Below are 24876 nucleotides of genomic sequence, written 5' to 3'. Positions count from 1 at the left end.
ACCAATACACTTCAATACAAAACTCAAGATTTTGAGACAGTTTGAACTCCCCTGAAATAGGAGCCAAATGGCAGTTAATTTACTTAGAAGTGAGCAAAAGGGACAAGGTAAGTAGAATAGATCACATATACTTGTTAGACAGTGCAAATAGTTTCAGTTCACCAGAAGAGTTCAATTCAAGTCAATGGGCCAGGCCAATGTCAATGGGCTAGTGTTCTGGATAGGAAAGAACAGTTCTGGTATCAAACTGTAAAGTCTTTGCAAAAGTTCTTAGAAGTAGTTTAGGCGAAAAAGAATCATATGTCGGGTCACAAGCTGATTAGGCCTGCAAGTTGGGAAAGTTTCACAAACTTTCACTGCGAGAGTGGTGTTCTCTCAATCGGATTGGCACAGTACCTTAGTATGAAGAAACAAATGCAGCTGATGTCATTGGTTCCTGGCAGTTCCTGCAGATCTCACTGCCCCTGAGCTTCAGTCGTTGGGACAGGAGGGAGGACGTTGAGGGATTCCTGCACTGCACAGGATTGTCGAAAAAGCAAACAAGATGGAGTCACTTCAGTTCCAGTAGCTGTAGATTCAAGCGCACAAGCTGGTATCCCTCTCCCTGGTTAAACCTAACCAGCCTTTGGTATCCAGGTGGCTTACAAGTTGGTTGGCCCAATCAATTCAAAGGAAGAAGTCGTCCTTAAAGGGGCTTCTCTGTCGACATGAACTTGCCAATTTGGACCTGCAACAAGGCTTCACCAGGCAATCCAATGGTCCAGGAGTTGCAGCAGCCATCCGAAGCTCTTCTTCGGTTCTGTCGTTCCAGTGGTCAACTCTGCTTTCCAGTCCAAGAGACTCGCCTTTTAAACAGTTCTCTCCCTTTCATTCCAGTCTAGCTGTCGGGCACCTCCCTCACTTCCTGCCCACCCCAGACACTCAGACGCCAGAGGCAGTCTTCAGTCCTGAAACCCGCCAAAGGCATACAAAGGGACCAAACCTGGTTTGGCGCACATAGACAAACTCTAGAAGGACCTTTCCAAAAATAAACAGCGAAAAAAGAAGACTGGGACCTGTTTAAACAAAGGGGTTTAAAACGCCATCTTGAAAAAGATGGCTCCCGTGATTTTTAGCTACTGGTGTTCGCGGTCGGGAAAAATCATAATAGTTTGTTGTAAAACCACTGCCATCAGCCTTTTCAATAGGAAAGGGTAGCATTTGACTGCTACATGAGTATTTAGACACGGGGGATACTAAGTAACCCCTCCAGAACTCCATTGTAAAATGGCGTGTGCTGGGTCTAGGAGTTTGGAAAGACTAGTAAAGTCAATTTCACTGAGGGTGCTGTGTAACACACATGAAAAGATGATGCCTATGGAGTTATCTAAAACTCCATAATCAAAGAAATAAACACAGAAAACAAACAGATAAAAAAAAGTTCTAAGTCCCAAAGTCCAGCAAAAGAGCTGGGGGCTCTCTAAAGTAGAGAGGAATTAGCACATTTCGAGAATTCTCCCTAACATGCCACCAGCCATTCAAGTGCGTTAGTGTAACAAAATGTTACATGAGGAATGGGTTAAAGGAGTTACTATGTAAGCCCCCAGCACTCCACATAAGGTGGTATGTGCTGGACTCAAAGTAAAGTTAAGTAAGACAGTGGTCATTTTACTATTCCTGGAAACAGTAGTTAACCCAAGAAAATGTAGATAAACATTAAGAGAAGTCCAAGGGACTTCTCAGCGGCACTGCACAAAAAGGGGCTGTGTGTCACAATACAAATTAAAGAGCATTCTCTTGCTCCCTCCTGATCTGATCTCTTTGCTCGTTGTGTGTCTTGTCTTGTTATTTGTGTGCCCCGAGGCCTACGGGCATGAAGCGTGATATAAAACCGAAAATAAATAAAAAGCAGATGCCTATGGAGTTTACCAGACTCTATAAAACAGAAAAAAACATAGAAAATCAGTCCATAAAATACAAGAGAGAGTGAGAAAAAAGTCCCACTCACTCAGGAGTTAAAATTAAAAAAACTCTAAGTCCAGCGAACGAGCTGGGGATCTCTAAGGTTGAAGGGAATTGGCACAGAAGAACTAGTTACTCTTACCTTGTAACGTTCTTTCGATGGGATGTTCCTCCGACGTATTCCTTATCTTAGATAGAAATCCTTCAGCTTTGCTGGCCTCGGAAAATTTTTTTCGCCAGAGGGCGCTGCGCGTCGATGATCGCCGAGTCGATGACCCTCGACGGCCTCCGTGCCGACGTCGACGTCATCCTGCCTATAAAGGCCGCGCGCAGCGTCCGTTGCTCAGTTCCGTTTTGTAGTCCCCAGTAATGTTTTTGGATTAGACTAATCACCTTGAAGGAGCATAGGCTGCAAACCCACAGGAAGTCATACTGCGGGGATGGATGGGAGGGTCGATAAGGAATACGTCGGAGGAACATCCCATCGAAAGAACGTTACAAGGTAAGAGTAACTAGTTCTTCGAAGGGATTGTGTCCTCCGACGTATTCCTTATCTTAGATAGACTCCCATAGCAGTGGTATTGTGACTGGAGGCGGGAGTAATAAAAGTTATGTTACCCTTCCAGAATGGACAGAGTGTAACACAGCCTTGCCGAATCTAGTTTCTTGACTAGAGGAGGAATCCAGGCTATAGAATTTGGTAAATGTATGTGCGGACGACCATGTGGCAGCCGCACATATATCTCGAATTGGCACCCCTCTTTGAAGGGCTGAGGATGTTGCGATACCCCTGGTAGAATGAGCCCTTAGATTTTGAGGAGGCTCCTTTCCTGCCAATTTGTAGCACTCCAGAATGGCTAAAATAATCCATCTGGAGATGGTTTGTTTTGTTATTGGAAGGCCCAACTTATGTCCTGCATAACCTACAAAGAGTTGGTCTGCTTGTCTGATCTTAGCCAATCTGCTGATATAGAAGCTCAAGGCTCGCTTAGGGTCCAGCCTGTGCAGTCTCTCTTCCTCCTTCCCCGGATGAGGAGGAGGGTAGAAAGAAGGTAATATAATCTTCTGAGTGATGTGAAACTCCGAGACTACCTTCGGGAGGAAGTTAGGCTTCACCTGAAGAACAACTTTGTCCTTGTAAAAGATTGTATGTGGAGGTTTACACGATAAGGCTTGCAACTCGCTAACCCTTCTAGCAGATGTCAATGCTATTAGCAAAACAGTTTTGAGGGTGAGAAGCTTCAATGAACAAGAGTGTAGTGGTTCAAAAGGGGCACCCTTTAGGAAGTTTAAAATTAGGTTTAAATCCCATAAGGGAACTTGAAAAGGTTTCGGGGGATAAACATTAGTTAATCCTTTTAGGTATTGTATTACCAATGGAATTTTGAAGTATGAAGGCTCCTCTGCAGTGCGCTTAAAGATTGATAGCGCTGCGAGATAGCCCTTAATTGTGCCAACCTGTAGGCCTGAATTAGCCAGGTAAAGTAAGAATGACAACACCATAGGTGTACCACAAGAAAAGGGTTCAATATTCTTTTCTCTGCACCAGCTGCAAAATTTGTTCCAACGGCAGCGGTATAGAGTTTTAGTTGCCGGCCTTCTGGCCGAAAGCAACACCTCCATAACATCATCCGGAAGGTCCCAATCCTTGTACCTCAACCTTTCAGACACCAAGCGTGAAGGTTGAGGGTCTTGATGGCTGGATGGAGAACCTGACCTTCCTTCTGCGAGAGAAGATCCTCTCTGTATGGCAGTCGAATTGGAGGGCAGATGGACATGTCTAGAAGGTCCGGGTACCACGTTCTCCTGGCCCAATCCGGGGCAATTAGGATCATGGTCTTCCGAAACCTTCTCAACCTCCTGATCATTTGAGGAATGACAGGGACCGGAGGGAACGCGTACAGAAGTGGGAACTCCCAGTCCACTACGAACGCATCTCCTAGAGCTCCTCTCGGGGGAAATTCCCTTGAGCAAAATCTGTCGCACTTCCTGTTGATACTGGTGGCGAACAGATCCACTTGAGGGGTTCCCCAAAGGGCGAAGATCTCTTGAAGGACTTCCTGAGCTATCTCCCACTCGTGAGAGACTGTGCTCTGCCTGCTCAGAGCGTCCGCTGTCAAGTTCTTCTCTCCGGCTAGGTGAATTGCCGATAGAGAGATTCCTTCCTGAATTGCCCAAAACCAGAGCTGCATCGCCTCTCTGCACAGTGGTAGTGAGCCTACGCCTCCTCTTTTGTTGAGGTAGTGCATGGCCACTGTATTGTCCGTCATTATTAGGACGTTTCTTCCCCGTACAGACGGCAGAAAAGCCTTCAGCGCTAGTCTGATGGCTCTCAGCTCCAACAGGTTGATATGTAGTCTGGACTCCGATGGAGACCAACGACCGCTGATGGTCAAGTCGTTGGCGTGAGCTCCCCACCCCGTGAGTGAGGCATCCGTGACTACTGTTATCTCCGGCCATGGTTGCCAAAACATTTCTCCTTTCAGGATGTTCTCCCGACAGGCCCACCACTGAAGGTCTCGGGCTACTTTGACCGGGATCCGAAGGAGATCTGTCATCCTTCCTGAGAACTGTGACCACTGAGTTCTCAGTGCCCACTGGAGGGATCTCATTCTCAGGCGAGCCTCCGGCACGAGGAATATGCAGGATGCCATGAGGCCTAGCAACCTCAGAAAGTCGTAGGCTGGGAGATATTGGGCATTCTGAAATCTGATGACCATCTGCAGAATATCTCGAGCCCTCACCTCTGGTGGCAAGGCTTTTCCCAGGGAAGTGTCCAGGACTGCTCCAATGAATTGGAGTCTCTGTGATGGTATCATCTGTGACTTCTTTAAATTGAGGGAGAAGCCCAGCTTGTGAAGGAAGTGGCAAACATAATCTAGTTGTCTCTGAGCCTGTTCCGAAGATACAGCTCTGATCAACCAATCGTCTAGGTAAGGGTAGACATGAATCCCTTCCCTCCTTAGACTTGCAGCCACAACCGACATTAGCTTGGTAAAGACCCTCGGGGCGGAGGTTAGCCCAAATGGCAGAACTCGAAATTGATAATGAGAGCTGCCAATTGCGAACCTCAGGTATCTCCTGTGCCTGGGATGGATCGGCACATGGAAATAAGCGTCCTGGAGGTCTAGAGATACCAACCAGTCCTGAAGCTGGAGGGCCTGAAGGATCTGAGAGAGAGTCACCATCTTGAACTTGTCCTTTCGGAGGAATTTGTTCAATTCCCGTAAGTCTAAGATGGGTCTCAGTCCTCCGTCCTTCTTCGGTATTATGAAGTAGGGGGAGTACCAACCCTTGTTCCTTTCCGCTACAGGTACCAGTTCTATGGCACCTTTCTCTAGCAGGTCTAAAACCTCCTGCAAGAGGAGCGGATCTGGAAGCTTCAAAGGGTTGTTCCCCGGTGGATGACTCTGAGGGATATGTAGGAAGGGCAGGCAGTAACCTTGGGCTACTGTCTCCAGAGCCCAAGCATCTGACGTAATAGCCTGCCATTCCGTCAGATGGTGAGTTAACCTGCCCCCTACTGGTGTTCTGTGAGGGGAGACCTCAGAGTGGTTTTGAAGCGGCTGATGCAGTTGCCGAAGGTAAAGTGGCTCCTGCTCCTGCGGGTGCGGCTTTCTTTCCCCTACCCCGTCCACCACGGGTAAATCTTCCTTGGCCTCTTTGAGCCGGTCGTCCCCTGCCCCTTCCATATGAGGAATAGTAACGAAAGGACCGTCCTCTCCACGATGATCCCGAAGGACGAAAGGTATTCTGACGGATAGCAGCTCCCAATGACTTGGCTGCTGCCTTGGACGTTTGCAGTTTCTCCAAACTGTCATCCGCCTTCTTTCCAAAGAGGGTAGAACCGTCAAAGGGCATATTCAAAAGCCTGGTCTGCACGTCAGAGGCAAAACCAGACTTCCTCAACCACGCATGCCTGCGGATTGTGGTACTTGCCGCCATGGCCCTGCTGATACTGTCAGCAGAATCTAGGCCAGTTTGTAGGGTCTCGCACATCGCATCTTTACCATCCCTGATGATGTTTAAAAATGCGTCCCTTTCCTCTCCTTCTTGGAGGCAGTCAGCCGCTGATGAAGCGCACTCCCAAAGGGTGTGGCTGAACCTAGCGAGCGTACAGGTCGCGTTAATAGACTTTAACGCCATGCTACAGGCAGAAAAAACCTTCTTAGCCATGGCATCATATTTTTTGTCATCCCTATCCTGCGGAGCAGTGGGGTATGCAGATGTGCTGCCTGATGAGGTTGCAGCCTGTACAACCAAGCTCTCAGGAGTAGGGTGTTTTGACAAATATTCAGGGTCAGAACTAGCCACCCTGTATTTTGTTGACAGTTTTTTATTTACTGCCGGGATAATTTCTGGCGTTTCCCAGTTTGTCAAAATCCTTCTCTGTAGAGCAGAGTGAAATGGAACCACAGGATCCTCCTGTGGGCCCTTGTCCAGTATGTCAGTGAGGTCATCCTGCTGAAAGGCAGGAGAAGGTGCAGACCAACCCATAAATTCTATGATTCTAGACATCAGAGCTCTATATGGAGTCTCCGCATGTTCTCCTGGGTCTGGTTTGATAAATTCTGCTTCAGGAGAAGTGTCCAAGCCACTAGCTTCCTGAAGTGCATCCTGAAGATTTTTTAATCTTCCTTCCTCAGAGGCGAAAGTCTCTGGCTCTGGTGATGTGGTCCTCTGTAAATCAATATCTTGGTCTGAATCCTCCCTTTCCTCAAAAATCGAGGTTAAAGGGGGATACATTGGTTTTTGGAATGGTATAAACCCCATTTCCAATGCAGAAGGAGCCATCATCACAGGCCTTGAAAACGTCGATGTCGTCGACACCGACGTGAAAGTACTCGAAGGCGCCGTGAAAAGCGTCGAGAAATGTGTACTAGGCCTCGAAGAACTCGAAAGGATCGGAGTCTTGCTCGAGAACGACGTCGACGTTCTCGGCGTCGAGTCGGAGGTCTTTTGTCTAACCGTTGGCTGTGGAGTAGCCGTGGTTCTTTCCTTCACCGGCGTCGATATCGGCGTCGACGTCGGCGTCGACTCGATCGACTGATGCGCCGATGAATCCTTCGACAACGGCGTCGATGGCGCCGACCTCTGTTTCGAAGGAGTTTTCGACGATGGCGTCGATGATGCTTTATCTCCCGATGGCTCGAGGCGCTTTCGGGTTGACTTTTCCGCCGGGTACTGCGACTCGCGGCGTTTAGATTTTTTGGGTTTTTTACCCGGGGTATCACCCTCAGCTGTCTTCGAGGGGGACGAGGCCGCTTTCTCGAAGACGCTTAGCATCTTTTTCCTGAATTCCTCCCACTCAGCTTGCGAGCTGCGTTTTGTGGGGCAATGAACTCTCTCAGGAGAACTCGACGAAGATGACGAAGGGGATCTCCTACGTCTCTTCTTCGAGTGTCTCGATGTCGACGAGTGGTGGGAGCCACTTCGTGATCTAGATCGAGAGTGTTTTTTATGGTGAGGAGACGAACGTCTCGACTCTACCGAAGAAGCTTTCGAGGAAGTTAAAGTTGACCTACCTCTCTCGAGCTTCCCCCTACGCTCCTTCAAGGCTTTCGCCGTCATGGAAAGGCATTCCTCACACTCCGAACTCTGGTGCGTGATTCCCAGACACCACAAACAGACCCTGTGAGGGTCCGTCAACGACATTTTCTTCCCGCAGTCTCGGCACTTTTTGAAACCGGACCGAGGGGTCGTCGGGTCGGAGGAGGATGCCATCGATATCGAGGTAAATAGTAGTTATTATATACGTTATCTTGACGAGAACTGAGCAACGGTGTTCCGAGGCACAACGAAGCGCGGAAAAACGGAACTGAGCAACGGACGCTGCGCGCGGCCTTTATAGGCAGGATGACGTCGACGTCGGCACGGAGGCCGTCGAGGGTCATCGACTCGGCGATCATCGACGCGCAGCGCCCTCTGGCGAAAAAAATTTTCCGAGGCCAGCAAAGCTGAAGGATTTCTATCTAAGATAAGGAATACGTCGGAGGACACAATCCCTTCGAAATGAACATTCTGCCTAACACTCGTCTGCTCATGGTGCCTGTGGGACCAGGTCCAATGACACCTCATGTGCCATCCTGAGAGGGCAGAGCCCAAAGGCAGTCACTGTGGATTGTGGTGACACAGGGTTCAAATCAGTGATTAAGGCTTGTCCAATGAAGCCTCCATTTACTACATTGTGAGGAAAGGTCTACCGCACCCTTCAGCTGTGTTTTCTAAACGATGATTCATATAGCGCTGCATAAGAAACCTTTGGGCCAGGCCAAAGTTCTGCTTCTCAGCAGGGATTAATAGAAATCACAATACAGATCAACAAGGCAAACAAACATCAGTGTTCGAGGTAGGCAGAGGGCACAATGGTCAGCGTTGGGGCACAACTTTATTAGTGTGGTTCTGGTTTACTAACTTTCAGGATCCTCTAAATGTGTGGCTTGCTTCCATGTCTTTTTGGCTTTTCTTTTCTGGCTAGAGTGACTCTATTGAAGTCGCCCCACCACTATAACCTTTTTCTGGTGTGCTGCCTTTATCACCCCATATGTCTACCGCAGAAGGGGGCATATTAAGCACCCCAGTTTGTTCCCAGGTTGATTCAGTCACACTGAAAGTGTGTTTTCGAAAATGATGGTGACAGCTATGATTTAGTTTTGGCTACACAAGAATAGTAGCCACTTTTGCCACATAAATAGCCCAATGCACCCACATGGTAGCTATGATGAAATATTTACTTTTTTCGGCTTTCCTTCCAGACTTCAATGGGACTATGAAGGTGGATTTCTAGAATCTGGCATGGTGGGCAGACTTTGGGATGCCACCCTAGTCATACTGAACATGGGAACCTTGGGAGGATAGCCAAAATCCAATCAAAGTGGCAATGGAGAGCAGTCAAGTTTATTCTCAGGTGTGTGGGAGTGGAGTCACAGGTCCACAATGAGTCCACACAGCGAAGCACACAATTACATTTTGGCAGCAATGTATACAAATAGTGTTTATTCTAGGCCTTAAACGCACACTAAAAAATGAAACAAGCAGTTGATCATATCACACAACACGCAATAATAAACCTATATACAGTCACCATAGGTTGTAAAATAAATTCAGTGACTAAAATCAACAAAGGAGGTAAGTAAAGTGATGCAGTAAAAATGGAACCAAGCCATAAGTGATCTTTGCTAATTTCAGCAGTCCAGTCCCGAAGAATAGTCACAATGCTTCTCCCAGAATGCACCTGTAGCAGGCAAGTTACTTGTGTTGGTGATTGTTGAAAAGAGATACAACAAGGTTACTGGGTGAGTAAAATGCGTTCTTATCTTTCAGGTTTTACTGCTTAGCTGCGACGACTAAAAAGCAGTGCAATGGAAGGATAGAATTGTTCTGAATGTTATCCTGTTTGTTTGTTTCTTTATATAGAGGACAGGGGAAACAACTGCTTTGTGTTTACTTATCGCCCTCACTCCGATTTCCCAGGTGACTGGATGGGTCAAAAGGGGTGGAGGTTGGATTGCTTACCATTGGTTCCAGTGAGAGGTGCCCAGGAGCTGCGGGTGCAAGGATTCTTCGGTCAGGTCCAGAAGCGGATAGCAACCCTTGGCGATGGAGAAATGACGAATGCACTGATGCAGCCCTCTTCAGGACACTTCACAGGACGGGGAAAAGCAAGGTCCACCGATGGCCACCGCACATCGACGACAGCAGGCATCTTTCCAGTCACGGTTGTACATGTTCTTCCAGGACAGAATCCCTTCAGGCTGGGAGGCTGGAAGGAGACTTATACCACAATCTGAGGAACACCACTGTTCCGGTGATGGTTCTATCGAGGTACCACACTGGAGAGCTGGACAGTGCACAGGTGGTCCAGGGAAACCTACGAAGGCTAAGGATGGCTGGATCCTCGAGAACACGTTGATACTGGTTGGAGCCACCAGTCTAGGGGTTAAAGCACTGCACAGGGCCTTCACAGACCAGGTTGTCCAACAGGGCTTAATCAGGTCAGATGCAGGAAGGAACGCCAGGCCTCTTCAGGAGTCTTCTTGGGGAGATTTTTGCCTCCACCGCCGATGTGAAGAAATGGTTGCAGGAGTAGTCGTCTTATATAAAATCCAGCCTGGAAGCAAGAACAAGCCCAGCAATGGTAATGATCTGTGCAACACACATACAGGTACGTTCATGACCTTAATTGGGTTTCCCCACCTGGCAAGGCAGGAAGAAACTACAATATGGCCAAAGAACAAGTGACAATCGTGTGGCTTGGCCTTTTCATGGCACCAGCCACGTTTAGTAGCCATACGCAGTTAACATGAATGTGCGCACTAAACATGAACTCTCTCTCTCTCTATCTCTCTATCTCTGTGTCGCACCCCCGCCATCCGACAACCCCACCACCCTCATTCAACCCCCCCCCACCATCCTCCCTACTCCTAACCCCTCCCCACTCCCGGGGTTCTTCAGCCTTCCCCAACCACCTCCTTCATTCTCCTTTACCTCTTCCACCCGCTACAGTAACCCAGGTATCATTTGTGCGTTACTGGCTTGCTCAGGTGGCTTCATGGAACTGCTTCTTCCTGCTGCAGGCTTCCAGATGCCTTCCAGCATTCTCTACGTGTCCTTGCAGCCTTCCCAGGTCTGGTCCCTCTCGGTGAGTGTTTCTCGGTCCGACCGTGTGGTCCGACTCCCTGTCTCTCCCGGGCCTCTGATTCTCCAACCTGGACAACAGGGAACATAGCGTGTGCTCCCTGAGGCTCCGTCAGTATTACCTGTTCTCCACTGCAAGCCTCCACCCGGCTCTTGGTTCCTCTAGGAAGGATCTAACAAAGTACACAGTCCTTCTTCCCTTTTTATGTTTGGCTCTGGCTCTAGTTGACTGTAGCACGTATGTTGATTCCGTGGTAAGCTTTTTCCTCCTTGCCTGTTCTTTGTGTCAGTGGCTGTATAAACTCCTTCTGGGTATACCTCACTTCTCATCATTCCAGTATGGTCTGTGTGGATGGGTTCTTCTATCCTAAATACATACATAGGTGTGTGCAGGACCACAGAGAACTGAGTGGGGTAAGAGGAAAGAGAGGACAGAAATGGAGGGGGTGCATACCACACTCTCCAAGATAATTGACACTGGTCCCATAGAGGGTTTGCCTCCCCATGAGATACACCCACTGAGTACCACCCCAAGGGGGACTATCGAGTAGCAGCCTCAACTCCTTGTCCTCATGGGCAGGGGCTGCCCCCATGGAAGCAGTGATAATACTCTGGGATTTGTCACAGCACCTATAAAAGTAACCAAGAATCCCAAGTGGAAAAGGCTAGGGTGATATAAAAGTATCCCAATTGCACTGCATTGTAAGATGCTGTGTGCAATGTTAAAGAGTTATCAAAAGAAAAAAGGAAAAGTTTCCCAGTACTAATGGTCTGAATGACGCATCAGTTTCCCCATGACAAATGAGCAAAAAGGCCAGGGGAGTGAAGCTGAAGGCTTCACTTCTCTGCACAAAGTCAGGACACGTTCAAAAACAAAGCCAAACTCTGGAGGGAAAGTTGCCAAAAGAGAAATCTTTTCTAACGGGGATACACTTTCCTTTTGCTTGGTTCAGACTCCTGTTAGGGAGAAGAACAAAAATATACAATCATTTATTAGGACTTCCTTTGAAATAAGCAAAATAAGTAATTAAACCTATAGGTAAGTATTGTCATACAACTCCTATGAAATACATTCACCCTAGGGGGTTCTAGTGGGAGCCCCAAAACATTGCTCTAAAGACAATTAAGCAACAGTTTAGCAGAGTTACCAGCAATACTTTACTGTATGTGGTAAAGTCAGCAAAAAAATGGAACAGCAATTGATTCAAAAGCAATGCAATACAGGCCATTGATCTGGTTTCAGAAAAACACAGTAGGAACACTTGAGCAACTCTACACTAAATCCCTAATACTTAGTAAGTGAAGCCCTGAGCTGGAATATGGCCTAGTGCCCTAGAGTCACCAATTTCAAATGTTATACTGTCCATGTAGGTACACAATTAGATTGGACAATGGCAGTGGTTGTGATTCAAAGTTCCACAAAATAGGAAAAGTATCTCTCAGCCCCACAACACTGAAGGAGGCATAACGGGATCCCAGACTTGACCATCTGAGTCAGGTAAGAGAGAGATAGGGTCATGACCTTACACCCATGCAACCCCACACTGAACAGGGTGGGGGGGAGGGGGGGGGGGGTGGAAAAGAGGCATGCAAAAATTCCCCCCTTACTAAGACTTTCCCCAGAGACCACTTCACGGGTTCCGGAATCCATTGGGGTCAGGTCATTCTGTGCTTGATCCTGCTGTGGTTGCCGCCGAGGTTGTTTTCGAGCACAGGATTTAGTTCTGGTAGTTTGCGTACCTCTATTACGTTTTCAGAGATTTGACAGCTTGTCACCTTTGCCATGACAGGAAGAAGACTTTGGCTGAGCAGGTGACCTCAGGAGATCCATGGGGAGTGGAGTAGACAGTTGCACTGGGAGTCATCACAGTCAGGTGGAGACATGAAATGGGGAAAGATGAGCAGGGCTTCACTGGTATTTGGCTGGAGTCACTGTGGTCAGCGGCAACAGTCATCCTCAGTGCTTTTTAGCGGGCTGTACTTCTTCGTAGGGGTCTTGGCTCCAATGATGATCTCTTGAATGGTTGCAGGAGTCCTCTTTGTATCCAAAATGTGGACTGGAGTCACCACCACCAATGGTCAGGATCTGTACCATTCATACTGACAGGAGAGCCTCTGGCCACCACATCTGCCCAGCAACACACGCACTTTGGCTTGCATGTGGAGTGGGTCCAGACAGATCAATCAAAAACACAAACACAAACACACACACACACACACCCCCCCCCCCACTTTGCCTGAGAAAACAGGCTTTCCCCAGGAAAGGACCTTCCATATACGGAAATCCCCAGCACATACAAGCAGGTTTATGGGCTTGTGAAGGGCAAACAGGCTTGCAGGACCCATGCAATCTCAAGGCCAAAGCAGATTGTAAATTCTACAACATTTTCTGAATTTTCCATATCTTAATTTAACATGTGCAGCTTTGAGACGCTCCCTCACCGGACATAATCTTCACAGAGCTTGTGGAAGTTTTCCCTCTCTGCATCACATTTTAGATCATCAAAAAGCTTGTTGAGCAGCACGGAGGCACTCATCCTGGTATTCTCAGTGACAGCAAGGCTTCCTGGGATGTCCGTCACTGATCCACCCACCGCAAGGATCTTTTTCAAACCTAAAGAAACAGACAGAGTTAAAAATCGACTTCACTGTAAATGAAAATGATAGATAGATACAGGACCATATATAAGAACATAGTCAAGCAGCAACCATATTCAGGAACATGGGTATTGCCCAAGGGTAGCAGAGGGTAAATCCAGGGCAGCAAAGGGTAAATCAAGGGACACGCCTTTGGGCGCCATCATTCATGCAGCAGATAGTGTGCCAGGCAGCTCCACCTGGTTGTTTCTAATGACTAACCTGGACAAGCTTGTGTTGCCATGTATGATTTCATGAACCAGGGCTCTAAATCCAGCACCTCTGGCAAGCATCAAATCAACATATCAGTCACCCACCTACTGTTAGGACAGTCTTTCTAAAGTCCAACTAAGGGCTTCATATAACCATATCTGAGGCAGTACATAAGCTCCACCCTTAGTGTAAGGCTCTACCACCGGAGAACATTTGGTAGCATACACAGACCAGTCAGGCTTATCTTAGCAGGGAGAAAGGGCTGTAGCTTGGTACAAAGAACTTGTAACATACATATGATCCAAAGAAACACTGAAACGCTATGTATTGTACAAATACGTGGTTTATTTAAATGCAAATAAGCCAAGATAAATCTTGGGTAAGTAGGTACTATAACATATCATAGTGTTACAGACACGCCTATGTTGACGTCGCCTTTCGATCCTCGAAAGACAAGATGCAATACCCTGCAGTTACCACTAGATGTCGGACTATATGCACAACATGTGATTCTAAGCAGATTCACAAGCATCAGAAACACAATCATAAAAACCAACTCAATACCTATGGTATGCAAACCAAGGTATAACCTTATTCAGAGGAGCCAGAAGCAGGTCAAGGTGAGTCAACCCTAAGGTTATACATTCAGGACAACAATATAATATTCTTTGGGAATAAGACCAGGTTAGTTACTTTTAGCTTACAATAAGTCATTTAAGGGTAGTAGACCCTATTGGTCAGATCACACAGTGTTATTCAATTACAGAATCACATAATAAACCAACCCTGTTACAAGTATACACCTTGCAAACTAATTTCCCTTTTCAAGAATGGTTAGATTTACACACCAATGTTACTTTTTAGAACACAGTTCAGAGGGAGTAACTTAACTTGTATATTACCCAGAGGCCTAAAGCTACTCGGGGATAAGTATACACACCGTTACACTATTTTATAAGTGTCCAGGGGCAATTTAGGGAAAGCACAAGCCAAAAGGGGAGTAATTTACCATGTACTCTTCTAACCACACACAGCGTGACTTCAGTCAGGCAAGTAAGAGCACTTACTTGAACTAGCTCAGCAACCTTACAGTTTCAGAAGAGCAGCAGCTATTCAAGGTCAGTAAGTAACCTACTATACTTTTCAGAGGGGCTGCAAGCAACTCAAAGACAAGTAAGAACTTTGTGAAACTATTTTAAAAGAGAACGAAGCACTTCAGGGAAAGCACAACCCCGTGTTGCCAGTTTTAGAAACACACAATGTATTTCAGGGTAACTAAGGAACCTCATATACTTTTAATTAGGTCTACAAGAAACTCAAAGACAAGTATTAACTCCAAGACAATAGTACACTTTAAGAATGACACAGTGTATTTAAAGGTAGGTAACCCCTACTGGTAAACCCGTATACTCATTCACATTAGAAATGATAAAACAGTACCAACATTTATTACTTTTTAGAATGGGGAAAACACCAGTCAAAGCAAATAAAATAACATATATACTTTTTCGAGGGGCAGTATGCAATGCAAAGGTAAGTATAAGTAAGTATATACTTAATGCCACTTTGTAACCTCTTTTACAGTTACCACACTAACGTCTTTAGCAAATAAGTTGTTATAATTGCTAGACAGAAGTCTTATCTTATAAACTCCATCCCTAGTATGCAGCATGAGTTTTCTCAGTCAGAAGAGGGACCCTTGTCGTCTAGGAGCCAGCTGTAGGCCGGTCAGGATAGGGTTCAGTTGCAGGAAAGTCAGAGTTCCAGAGGCCATCTTCTTAAACAAGTAAGTATTCACTTTAGAATGAGTTAAAAGTGTTCAGTGAATACTGAGAAGGCTCCCTATATGCGTTCCAGCATTAGGCCTGGGCAAGTGGTATGGGCAAACTACCAACCACACAAATCACCCACTCAGCCTCACAGGATGCACACCAGACTTAAGGTAAGTATTACCCAAGCCCACACAGTACATTAGGAGAAATGAGCTTCTGGGTGGATGCCTTCAGGATGCAGCAGCACAGGACCCGGTCCTTGGAGTCTTGATCTCAAGACTGAAGAAATGGACTCTGGATGCAAACTTGCAGCAGCAGTCACCAGAGGAGGCTTCCAGCAAGGGCTCTTCACGCTTTCTCGCGGCTCTGTACATTTGGCACCCTTTTACAGGAACCATATGAAGAACGAATATTGCAAGTCGGATTCTTTACTCTCTCGGTCCTGCACTCTGGCGAGGGGACGTCAGGGATTCGAACCGTGTACATGGAGGTCTAGCAGGAGTCCACCAAGGTTTCTGAAGGATTCAGACTTCGAAAGACCATGCACTGCACACGGGCTTGAGGTCCCAGGGTATAGGCGGTTTGCAGCGCAGCAAGATCACAGCTTGTCAAGGGATGGCTCAAAATGTAGGTCTTCCAGATACTAGTGAGTCTCACCAGCACTGGGTAGGAGTCCTCGCATTCAAGACCAACAGGTCGTTTGGAAGGAAGGGTTACATCAGGCTCCGGTTACACAGCAGGGATCTCTGGTTACTGGAAATGATTGCAGCCGCAAATTCTTCATCTTCCTCTTTGGATTCAGCTGCAGCGGTCGACTTGTCAGCAGCTTCCAGGATCGGAGTATTTATCAGGAACTATACCACAACTTCTGCAAACTCTCCCTGCAGTTGACATAAAGGGGTGGTCTAGCTGTCCAATCAGGACAGTCAGCCTCCTCAGTGGAAACTGGTTCCTTTCAGGCAAGGTGTAAGACAAAGGACTGTGGAGTTTTGGACTCCTCCCTCGCTCCCTGCCTTCTCAGACACTCTGGAGACTCAGTGGGGAATGTTAGGACAGTTTTTCTGAAGTCCTACCCGACTTCATCAAAACCATCCAACTGAGACAGTACAAGGCTGCACCACAAGTTCATGGCAGCATAGACAGAGCAGCCAGGCTTATCCTAGGAGGGATAGAGGGCTGTAGAATCAGTACAAAGAAATTGTATTATACATATGTTCCAAAGAAACACTGACACACTATGTATTGTAAAAATAAAGGGTTTATTTTATATACAATCAGACCAAGAGATTCTTGGATAGGTAAGAAGTATCATAAAGCATATAAACACATTATACAAACACACTCTGCTTTAAATACACGAATCAAAACACAAACCTTATTTGGAACACCTAACAATATTTCTAGGAGGGGGGGGGGGGGCAAGACCATTAGTTACTTTCTGATTACCTTTAGTAATACAAGGGTAGTAGACCCTAATAGTTGTACTGTGACACTCTGCAAGGAAATCACATAGTACCTCAACTGGACAATAAACTTTTCAGAATAGTGGGACACTTATTCCAGGAACAGTAAAAACCAAACCTATAACTACATTTGTGATAACACACATACTAGGTGAGTAAAACCAACGGGCGCAATATACTATTACATGTGCTTTTTGAGATCAGTGAAACAGAGATTGAGATAAGCAGTAACTCTTGTAACTTATTTTAGGTTGGCCCACAGCTAACTCAAGGTAAGTAAAACCTATAAACTTTTTAAAAAAGCTATCTGCAACTTAAAGGCAGGAATAATCTTAAGACTTGCTTTTGTGTCTGTCTAAAACAGACCCGGCAAAGCAAAACCAAGTGTTACACTTGAAGAATGACTGAAAGTTATTCTCGGTAGGTAAAACCTAAGGCAGACTTATTCTGGACAGGCTAGCAGCGAGTCAGGGGAACCCAGACCCAGTCGGGAAACGTATGCACCTATTCTCTGAAAGAAATACTTAGTGAAGCCAACAACATTACTTTTGGGAAGAGGCACAACCAAATCACAGGGGAGTAAAATACCCTTATATCTACTTTCTGTGAGAATGGCGAAACAGTTTAAGGAAAGAAAGATGTTACATATACTTTTCAGAATGGCAGAACATTACTAAGGTAGGTGGTAACTTTTTAAACTACACTCTCAGAGTTACAGTTACCAACCAACTTCTTCTGCAAGTAAGTAACTTTTAAACACTTATTCTCTTTTCTAGGCAAAAGGCCCAAACCTTAGAAGTATTTCCCTAATTCTTGGAGCATGAGTGTTCACAGTGGAAAAAGGGGGTCACTACAGTCTAGTGTGCGACAGGCAGGTAAGGATAGGTTCTTAAGTATCAAAAGTCAGAGTTCCTATGAAAGACTGTTAGAACAAGTAAGTACTTTGCTTAAGAGTTAGTCGAGGGTCCAGGGGCTTTGCAGAAGACACCCTAGGAGGATTCCAGCAGTGGGCCTGTGTGCACTGGACGATCAAGTAACTTCTAACCAGAGCTGTTCGTTCTTCTTTGGCGCTGAGAAAAAGCTGCTAAAACCACAAAGTGCCGCTGAATCCATGGAAATCCATTGCTGCAGAGTCCTTTCTCTCGAGTGCTGCGGCAGGAGTCCGCAAGACGTCCTCCCTTTCGTTACCACGACCGAGGACCAGGAACAAGGGTCTGCTACACTGAAAGAGGAAGGCATACAGCTGGAATAACTTCTTCAGTTAACAGGTACCGTGGGGGTTGGCGTACATCAACCTTTTGCCATTTGGGGTGTTTCCTACCTTTGGGAGTGATATTTATCCCTACTCTGGGTTCACCTCAACTCACTTGCACTTCAGGTTGTGCTTCAAGGTATCTCCTCTTGAGCTGCTGTGATTTCTTTTTGAAAACTGATTATTTAAGAACAGTTTTCTAAGACGAAGAGCATCAAAACTTTGACTTTGCCCATTGACTTTGGCAGTCCTGGATCCCTAAAGGCTTCCTTCTGAATGTATTGACTTTGGCAGTGCTTGTTCCCTTACAGGTTTGAATTGTTGAACACTCTTAATGCTGGGATACAAAACTGCCTACATCCCTTTGGTATAATCTAATTGTCTGTTCTGATCTCACCCTAACCTTTCCCTCCTTTATAACTCAATACTGCAAAGGTGATACAAAATAAGTGCTATACTGACCTCAAATGATGTCTTCTTTGGGTGCTGGAAAATGTCTAACATATGAATTAATTACTCACCTACTTTACTGTTCACTTTTTGAATTGAATCCGAATTTGGGATTAATGTTACTGTTAGTTTACTGCTTTTTAAAGAATGCTTTAAATATCTTTGTGTATCAATACATATTTACTATAGAATGTTGTGTGTAGGTGTTTACCTGAATACCGGTATTTACTGATTTCATTGTGCAGCTCTACAGCTCACATTACCCCTCTTAAGATAAGCCTGGCTGCTCAGTCACACTACCAACTTGTGTAGTACAGGCCTATATTAAAAGGTGGGCTACATAATACCAAGAGATAAGTCTTGTGTAGCCCCACACCAGTTGCACTGGATCAATTCCTACCTAACATTAGGCCTTTGTGAAATTATTGCAAAGTATTTACATACTTTATGTTGGTTTTCTTTAATTTATTTTACCTGAAACAGTTATTACAAGAGTATTTTACTTACCTTTGAATTGCATACTGCCATTCAAAAAAATATTACAAAGTGGTTTACTTATTGTGAATAATGCATTGGCTTTTCTAAGTTACTTTTTGTGTGTTATAGTACGTACCTTGCTGAATAATTACCTACTTTAGTGTGTATGTCAAATACACCATTATTCTCATATAACTTTAGTGTGTCAGTGTTTATTTGGGACTGTGTGTTAACCCTAAATTCTTTGTAACACCTACAGCCCCTTCTCCCTCCTAAAACAAGCCGGGATGCTAAGCCATTACTACCAACAAAACATGTGTGGTTCAGGCCTACACTAAGAGCTGGAGCCTTGTGTCCCAAGTGTGTGTCATCACAAATCCTACAATTAGTTGATCTTTGTAAAACTCCCTAACAATACAGGTGCAGCAATATTGTGACATTTCACACAGTAACAGATGCTGTGACTCAACTTATCTCTACTGCAGAAAACTGAATCTCGCCATAGTTTCAGAACTGAATATCTAATGACCGACTTACTCTAGCTTACCTTATCGAATACGTTAAGTTTCTCTAAAAATCTACAAACCTATTTTCAAGCAGGTTTGTGTGAACACATACACTCTGCGAGATCCACTAGCAGGCTTACCTTTATACTTTTACAGGGGTAGCAACAGAATCGAGGCTCTTGAAGCAAACATCATTGCAGGTCTCAAAACAACAGAAGAACTTTCTATTAACAAGATTGCAGAAATCCCCAATAATCCATCCACTCACCATTATCGATCACCCAAAGTGTCAAGCTGTTGTTTGGGTCTCGTAGGGACTTCCGAGGAACTACTTTAATCAGTAGGTTGAAGGCATTGTCTCGACCTTGGCCAGAGACATTTTTCTGGACAAGCATCTCCAGCAAGTGAAAGATCATCGACTTCAGCTCCTTTGAGGGATCTTTAAAAGTCCAAGACAAGAAGATGATATTAAGAACAACATCCATCATCTTTGCAAAGACTTATTTTCCAATATACATTGAACACAAACATTTTCTCAAACAGCTTATTTTTCAGTAAATTGTACCTCTATAACTAAACAGAAAAATACAGAATACATAAATGTTCCTACGAAAGACGATGACGATGAAAAGGTGCATTATAAACCAAATAAAAGTCCCACAATAGCCAACTACCCCCCGCTTAACTCTCCCCCCGTACCCAATAAAACTCTCACCAATTAACAGAAAACTGGACCCAACACTAATAGGACAATCAAATAACAGACATCAAGATGAACACAGAGTTTGGAACTGGACATTGTAACGATTCACAGTATCTCGTCACTTCTCCCCAGGGGAAAGCCCTTCCCTGTGAGGTTCGGGAGGTGAGCCTGCCAAGCAACATTCCCCCCTAGTGGTGTGGAAAGTGGGACCTCACAGGGAGAGACTCCCCTCCTGGAGATAGGGACTACCGTTCTGTCCAGGAACTCCCTATAACCTTTGCCAAAGAGATAATTAGAACATAAAAGAACCAAAACCTTTACTCCAAACCAGTCACTATTTGCTACTGCAATATCAATAACCAACCTTCAGCTGCCACTCATACTATGAAGAAGATTAGGAGAACCATGAAGAGTTATTAGTGGTTCACAACCAACCACACTGAGATAAATTAGATAGAACAAGGCATAACGCTGGGGAGGGCCCAATGCTTCCTCATAAAAACCAAAGAAGACCACTAGAAGACCCTTAGATGAACTGTCGACCAAATGTTAAAAGGACCAATGAATGTCGTTCTCGTCTTCATGTACAGAAGTTTGAACCAAGGCGGAGAAAGCAGTAGAAGGACGTAGGGCACTCTTGCCAGACAGACGCTCTGGACCTGGATTAGAAAGAAGCAGCAAGGAGATAGGAGCTCAGCTTGGGTGCCAGAAGACGACCTTGAGGCGGTGGCTTGACCCAGAGGCGGTGGACCGTGTGGTCCTCTAACGCCAAGAACATATCAAAAACAGACTCCACAGAGTCCTAAACTGAAGGAGGAAGGAACAGAAGCCCATGCAGGTTGTGTCAGTCAGATACACCTAACCCAGCGAGAAAAAACGGTGACGCCAGCCCGGTACAAGAGAGGTAACAGAGCAGCGGGTGACCTAGGGGCGAAAAGCTAATGAAGAGTACCAAGGGTCCAATCATACTGCCCTAGTGTAAGTGAATGTTGGAAAGCTAATGAAGACTACCAAGGGACCAATCATACTCTTCCCAGTGTAAGTGAAAGATGGCAAGCTGATGAAGAATACGAAGGGATCAATCATACTCGTCCAGTATAAGTTAAAGTTGTCAAGCTAATGAAGAACACCAAGTGACCAATCAGACTCGTCCCATTATAAGTGAAAGTTGGCAAGCTAAGGAAGAACACTGAGTGACCAATCATACTCGTCCCAGCATAAGTGTAAATTGGCAAGCTCATGAAGAATACGAAGGGACCAATCGTACTCGTCCCAGCATAAATAAAGGTTGGCAAGCTAATGAAGAGTACCAAGGGATCAATCATATTCGTCCCAGTAAAAGTGAAGGTTTGCAAGTTAATGAAGAACACCAAGGGACCAATCATACTTGCCCTGGTATAAGTGAACGTTGGCAAGCTAATGAACACCAAGTGACCAATCAAACTCGTCCCAGTATAAGAGAAAGTTGGCAAGCTAATGAAGAACACCAAGGGACCAATCATACTTGCCCTAGTATAAGTGAAAGTTGGCAAGCTAATGAATACTCATACTCGTCCCAGTAGAAGTAAAGGTTGGTAAGCTAATGAAGAGTACCAAGGGACCAATCATACTCATCCCAGTATAAGTGACAGTTGGCAAGCTAATGAATACCAAGGGACCAATCCTACTCATCCCAGGATAAGTAAAAGTTGGCAAGCTAATAAAGAATACCAAGGGACCAATCATATTCGTCCCAGTTTTCAACATTAATTCCTGTGCAATTTGTAGTGAGTATTTGCCATTTTATCTAATTGCTAAATAAATGCAAAGTATAAAGCGTTTCCTTTTATTCTAAGTGAGTTCATTGTTTCAAGCCAAGAGACAGACAGACAGACAGACAGACAGACAGACAGACACACACACACACACACCCTCCCCCGCACCTCATTATTGTACACTGTCGCAAGAGAGAGTTGTTGATGCTATAGAAGCCTCTCAAGGGGAAGGACGTCCTGCTCCTAGACCACTTTTTCTTTTGAGCCTGTTTGAATAGTGGCAGGGACAGAATAGGGTAGTTTGGGGCGGAGGCTATTACTTTTGACACTCTCAATAGCAAACACCCTAGTTATGTTTGTGTTAGGTAGGGCAAACTCACTAATATTAGGTATAGATAGGCCTTCTTAATTATTATTTAAATAGATCCACCTGTGAAAATGCCACCAGTTACTCCATCTCCTTTTTCTGACATACCACAACATGTACTCACAATTCAAAAGTAAAAGATATATCCATTTATTTATTAGATTTGTAAAGCACCCACGCTTAAGGGCATCGGAGCGCTGTTACAACCGGTTAAATGTAAGCATATTGATGAGAATTGGGATTGACGAGGGTGTCCAGTACAAGGGTAAACCTGTTAGGCGAAGAGCCAGGTTTTAAGGGATTTCTGAAAGGGCCAGTAAGAGGTCTCAGTTCGGGTGGAAGGAAGTTCCACTTTTATGAGAGTATTGCACCAGAACAGAATGCTAAAGGGCCACTAGAAGACCCTTAGATGAACTGTCGACCAAATGTTAAAAGACCCAGAAATCAATATTTCTGACCCTTCTAACCAGATAGTAAAAGACACTGATGGAGACAGGACACAACCAGAACCACTCTTAATCCATACGTGAAAGAGAACAGAACTGGAAAAGGGGTCCCATGTTGGTAAACCCATGCAATCAGAGTACGATCACTTTGGTTATCGTATTCCTTGAACCCGACGATGCACCTTTTATAAAAGATCAAGTAGTGCTCTCCACACAAAGCATAAGACAACCCACAGTAGCTTGAATTCTTTGCTTACCAAGGACAACAGCTTCTTCCATTCCACGAAACTCTTTTTGCATGCCTTCCTTGAGAGCATCAAACATGACCTGCAGCAAATTGCAGGCAGCAAGAGACACCTGCTCATCATCCGTTCCCATCACCGCACTGAGCCGCTCCATTCCCACCATACTGAGGATGGCCATAGTCTGGAAATGCCAAACAAAGCAGGTGTAAATATAAGAGTTATGAGAATACTTATGGCAACATAGGTCTGTCTCAAGTTACCAATCAAATTACATTCAAAGTATAAACCGATACTAAAAACTGTCAAAAAGGAAGCTTCACAATTGTACTGAGTGACCAATACTAAGCAAAGCCAAACCAGTGCCCACTGAAAGGTGATGAATTAACGCAAACTGACCTTTCAACTGGGTTATGTTTTGTGACAACCACCCTTGCTCTTCCCATTGGCTCAATTAGGAGCCCTTTAACCTTTGATCCACGTCTGCACATAGATCATGGACAGTAGATATGGCTGCTTGGTTCTTTACTAGACAAGGCTAGTTGGGTCTTTACTAGACAGGTCATGGACAGTAGATAAGGCTGCTTGGTTCTTTACTAGACAGACCTTTGAGATTAGCATAGTCGAGAGCTGCGTTTGCATACCTGCCCTGACATATGATTACACCTATATGAACACTCTGAGGCATCACATAACAGAAGTGTTGGCTGATGACATAATGGTTCATTTACTTAAAGAGGCAATGTATCAATTTCATAGCTTTAGAAAAGGTCTATACCCTGAGTGTTAGGTGATATTTAAATGTGACACATTTCTGGAAAAAGCGATTATCAGGCTATAGTTTTAGTAGTTTTCTGATCTACATCAACCACTTTGCAGTGTTCGGAACACCACTTGACCAGCAATTTAGCCGTTGCCAAACGAGTGGTCTTGTGCCCATTAACATTTGGTGTTCGCCTAGAACTAGTAATCTTTCCCACTTTGGAAGCATCAGCAAATATCACACTAATAAACCAGGGGTCTTGCTCTCCTGGCATATGATTGTGCCCAATTCTAGAGGTGGAGATCACAAACAGGGAAACCAGCTTTCATTTAGGAAGTTTGAAACAATGGAAAGCTGCACAGGATGAAAGCACACAGCGAACTTGCCATTATCCAGCAAATGTTACCTCATGTTTCCATGAAGCATTTGGCTAAATATTTCATCTGATTTTACACCCCAACTAATACATACAAAACACCCCATATTCCTTCTTTCTGACCGCATGCTTTCCCAAAGGCATCAAACTATGTTCTGCTATTGCCATAACCACACCAGTGTACTGCTTCCAAATACCGTCATCAAGACAGGAGATGTTATGCATTGCAGGTTTCTACCCAGACACAAACTGCTTCAGGAACTAGCAATAATGATGCTATGAAGCACTAACACGGGACTGATGACCAGACGACAGCCCAACAAGAGTCCTCAACGCCGCCAACATCATGTCCGTCTTCCCTGTGTCCATCATACGTAGCAGTAGCTTCACTCCATCACTCTGAAAAATCCTTTCTGCACCCGTATCCTCACGAGCCAAGACAATGAGGTTTTGGGCCGCCTAGAGAACATGGAGGGAAAGGAGAACATTGGGTGATGTGATATAACTATGAGTTTGCAGATATATTATTTAGATAGCCTTTTAGCAAACGTGTACGTACGTTTGTGATGTTTATGAAGGCATCATGTTCAGTTTATTCAGATTTTCAGGTTTACATAAAAATCATACAATCAAAATCAACACACAAAAGCATAATTAAAAACAACAATAAAATCAGGTGCTTACATTCTATCAACCTTTTTAAAACACAGCTCTGATTCTAGTAACAGAGGTGTATGTACTCTCCTGCGGTCTAGAAATCCCGTTTTCACTCTCTCCTTTCACTTTAGAGTAGGGGTATTCTACCACCCGGAGTCACCAGATAGAGCCTTTGAGAGTTGCCATGGGTCTTATCCAAGGGATGTGTTGTGGAGTAAAG

General features: G+C 45.1%; 1 protein-coding gene across 1 annotated transcript in view; it reads right to left on the bottom strand.

Annotated features, from left to right (window-relative positions):
- The window catches only part of UNC45A (unc-45 myosin chaperone A), a 239197-nt gene that overhangs the window by 137839 nt on the left and 76482 nt on the right, over positions 1 to 24876 (bottom strand). Inside the window, exons 6-9 of the mRNA XM_069625194.1 lie at positions 24291 to 24458; positions 22876 to 23044; positions 19617 to 19787; positions 13021 to 13192 (exon numbers count right to left, since the gene is read on the bottom strand). Of these exons, the coding sequence (XP_069481295.1) occupies positions 13021 to 13192; positions 19617 to 19787; positions 22876 to 23044; positions 24291 to 24458 (680 nt within the window). The remainder of the gene's footprint in view (positions 1 to 13020; positions 13193 to 19616; positions 19788 to 22875; positions 23045 to 24290; positions 24459 to 24876) is intronic.

Source organism: Ambystoma mexicanum, chromosome 11 (assembly GCF_040938575.1).
Source record: "Ambystoma mexicanum isolate Mex_15411 chromosome 11, UKY_AmexF1_1, whole genome shotgun sequence".
Lineage (NCBI taxonomy): Eukaryota > Metazoa > Chordata > Amphibia > Caudata > Ambystomatidae > Ambystoma > Ambystoma mexicanum.
This window is presented reverse-complemented; position numbering and strand designations above follow the sequence as displayed.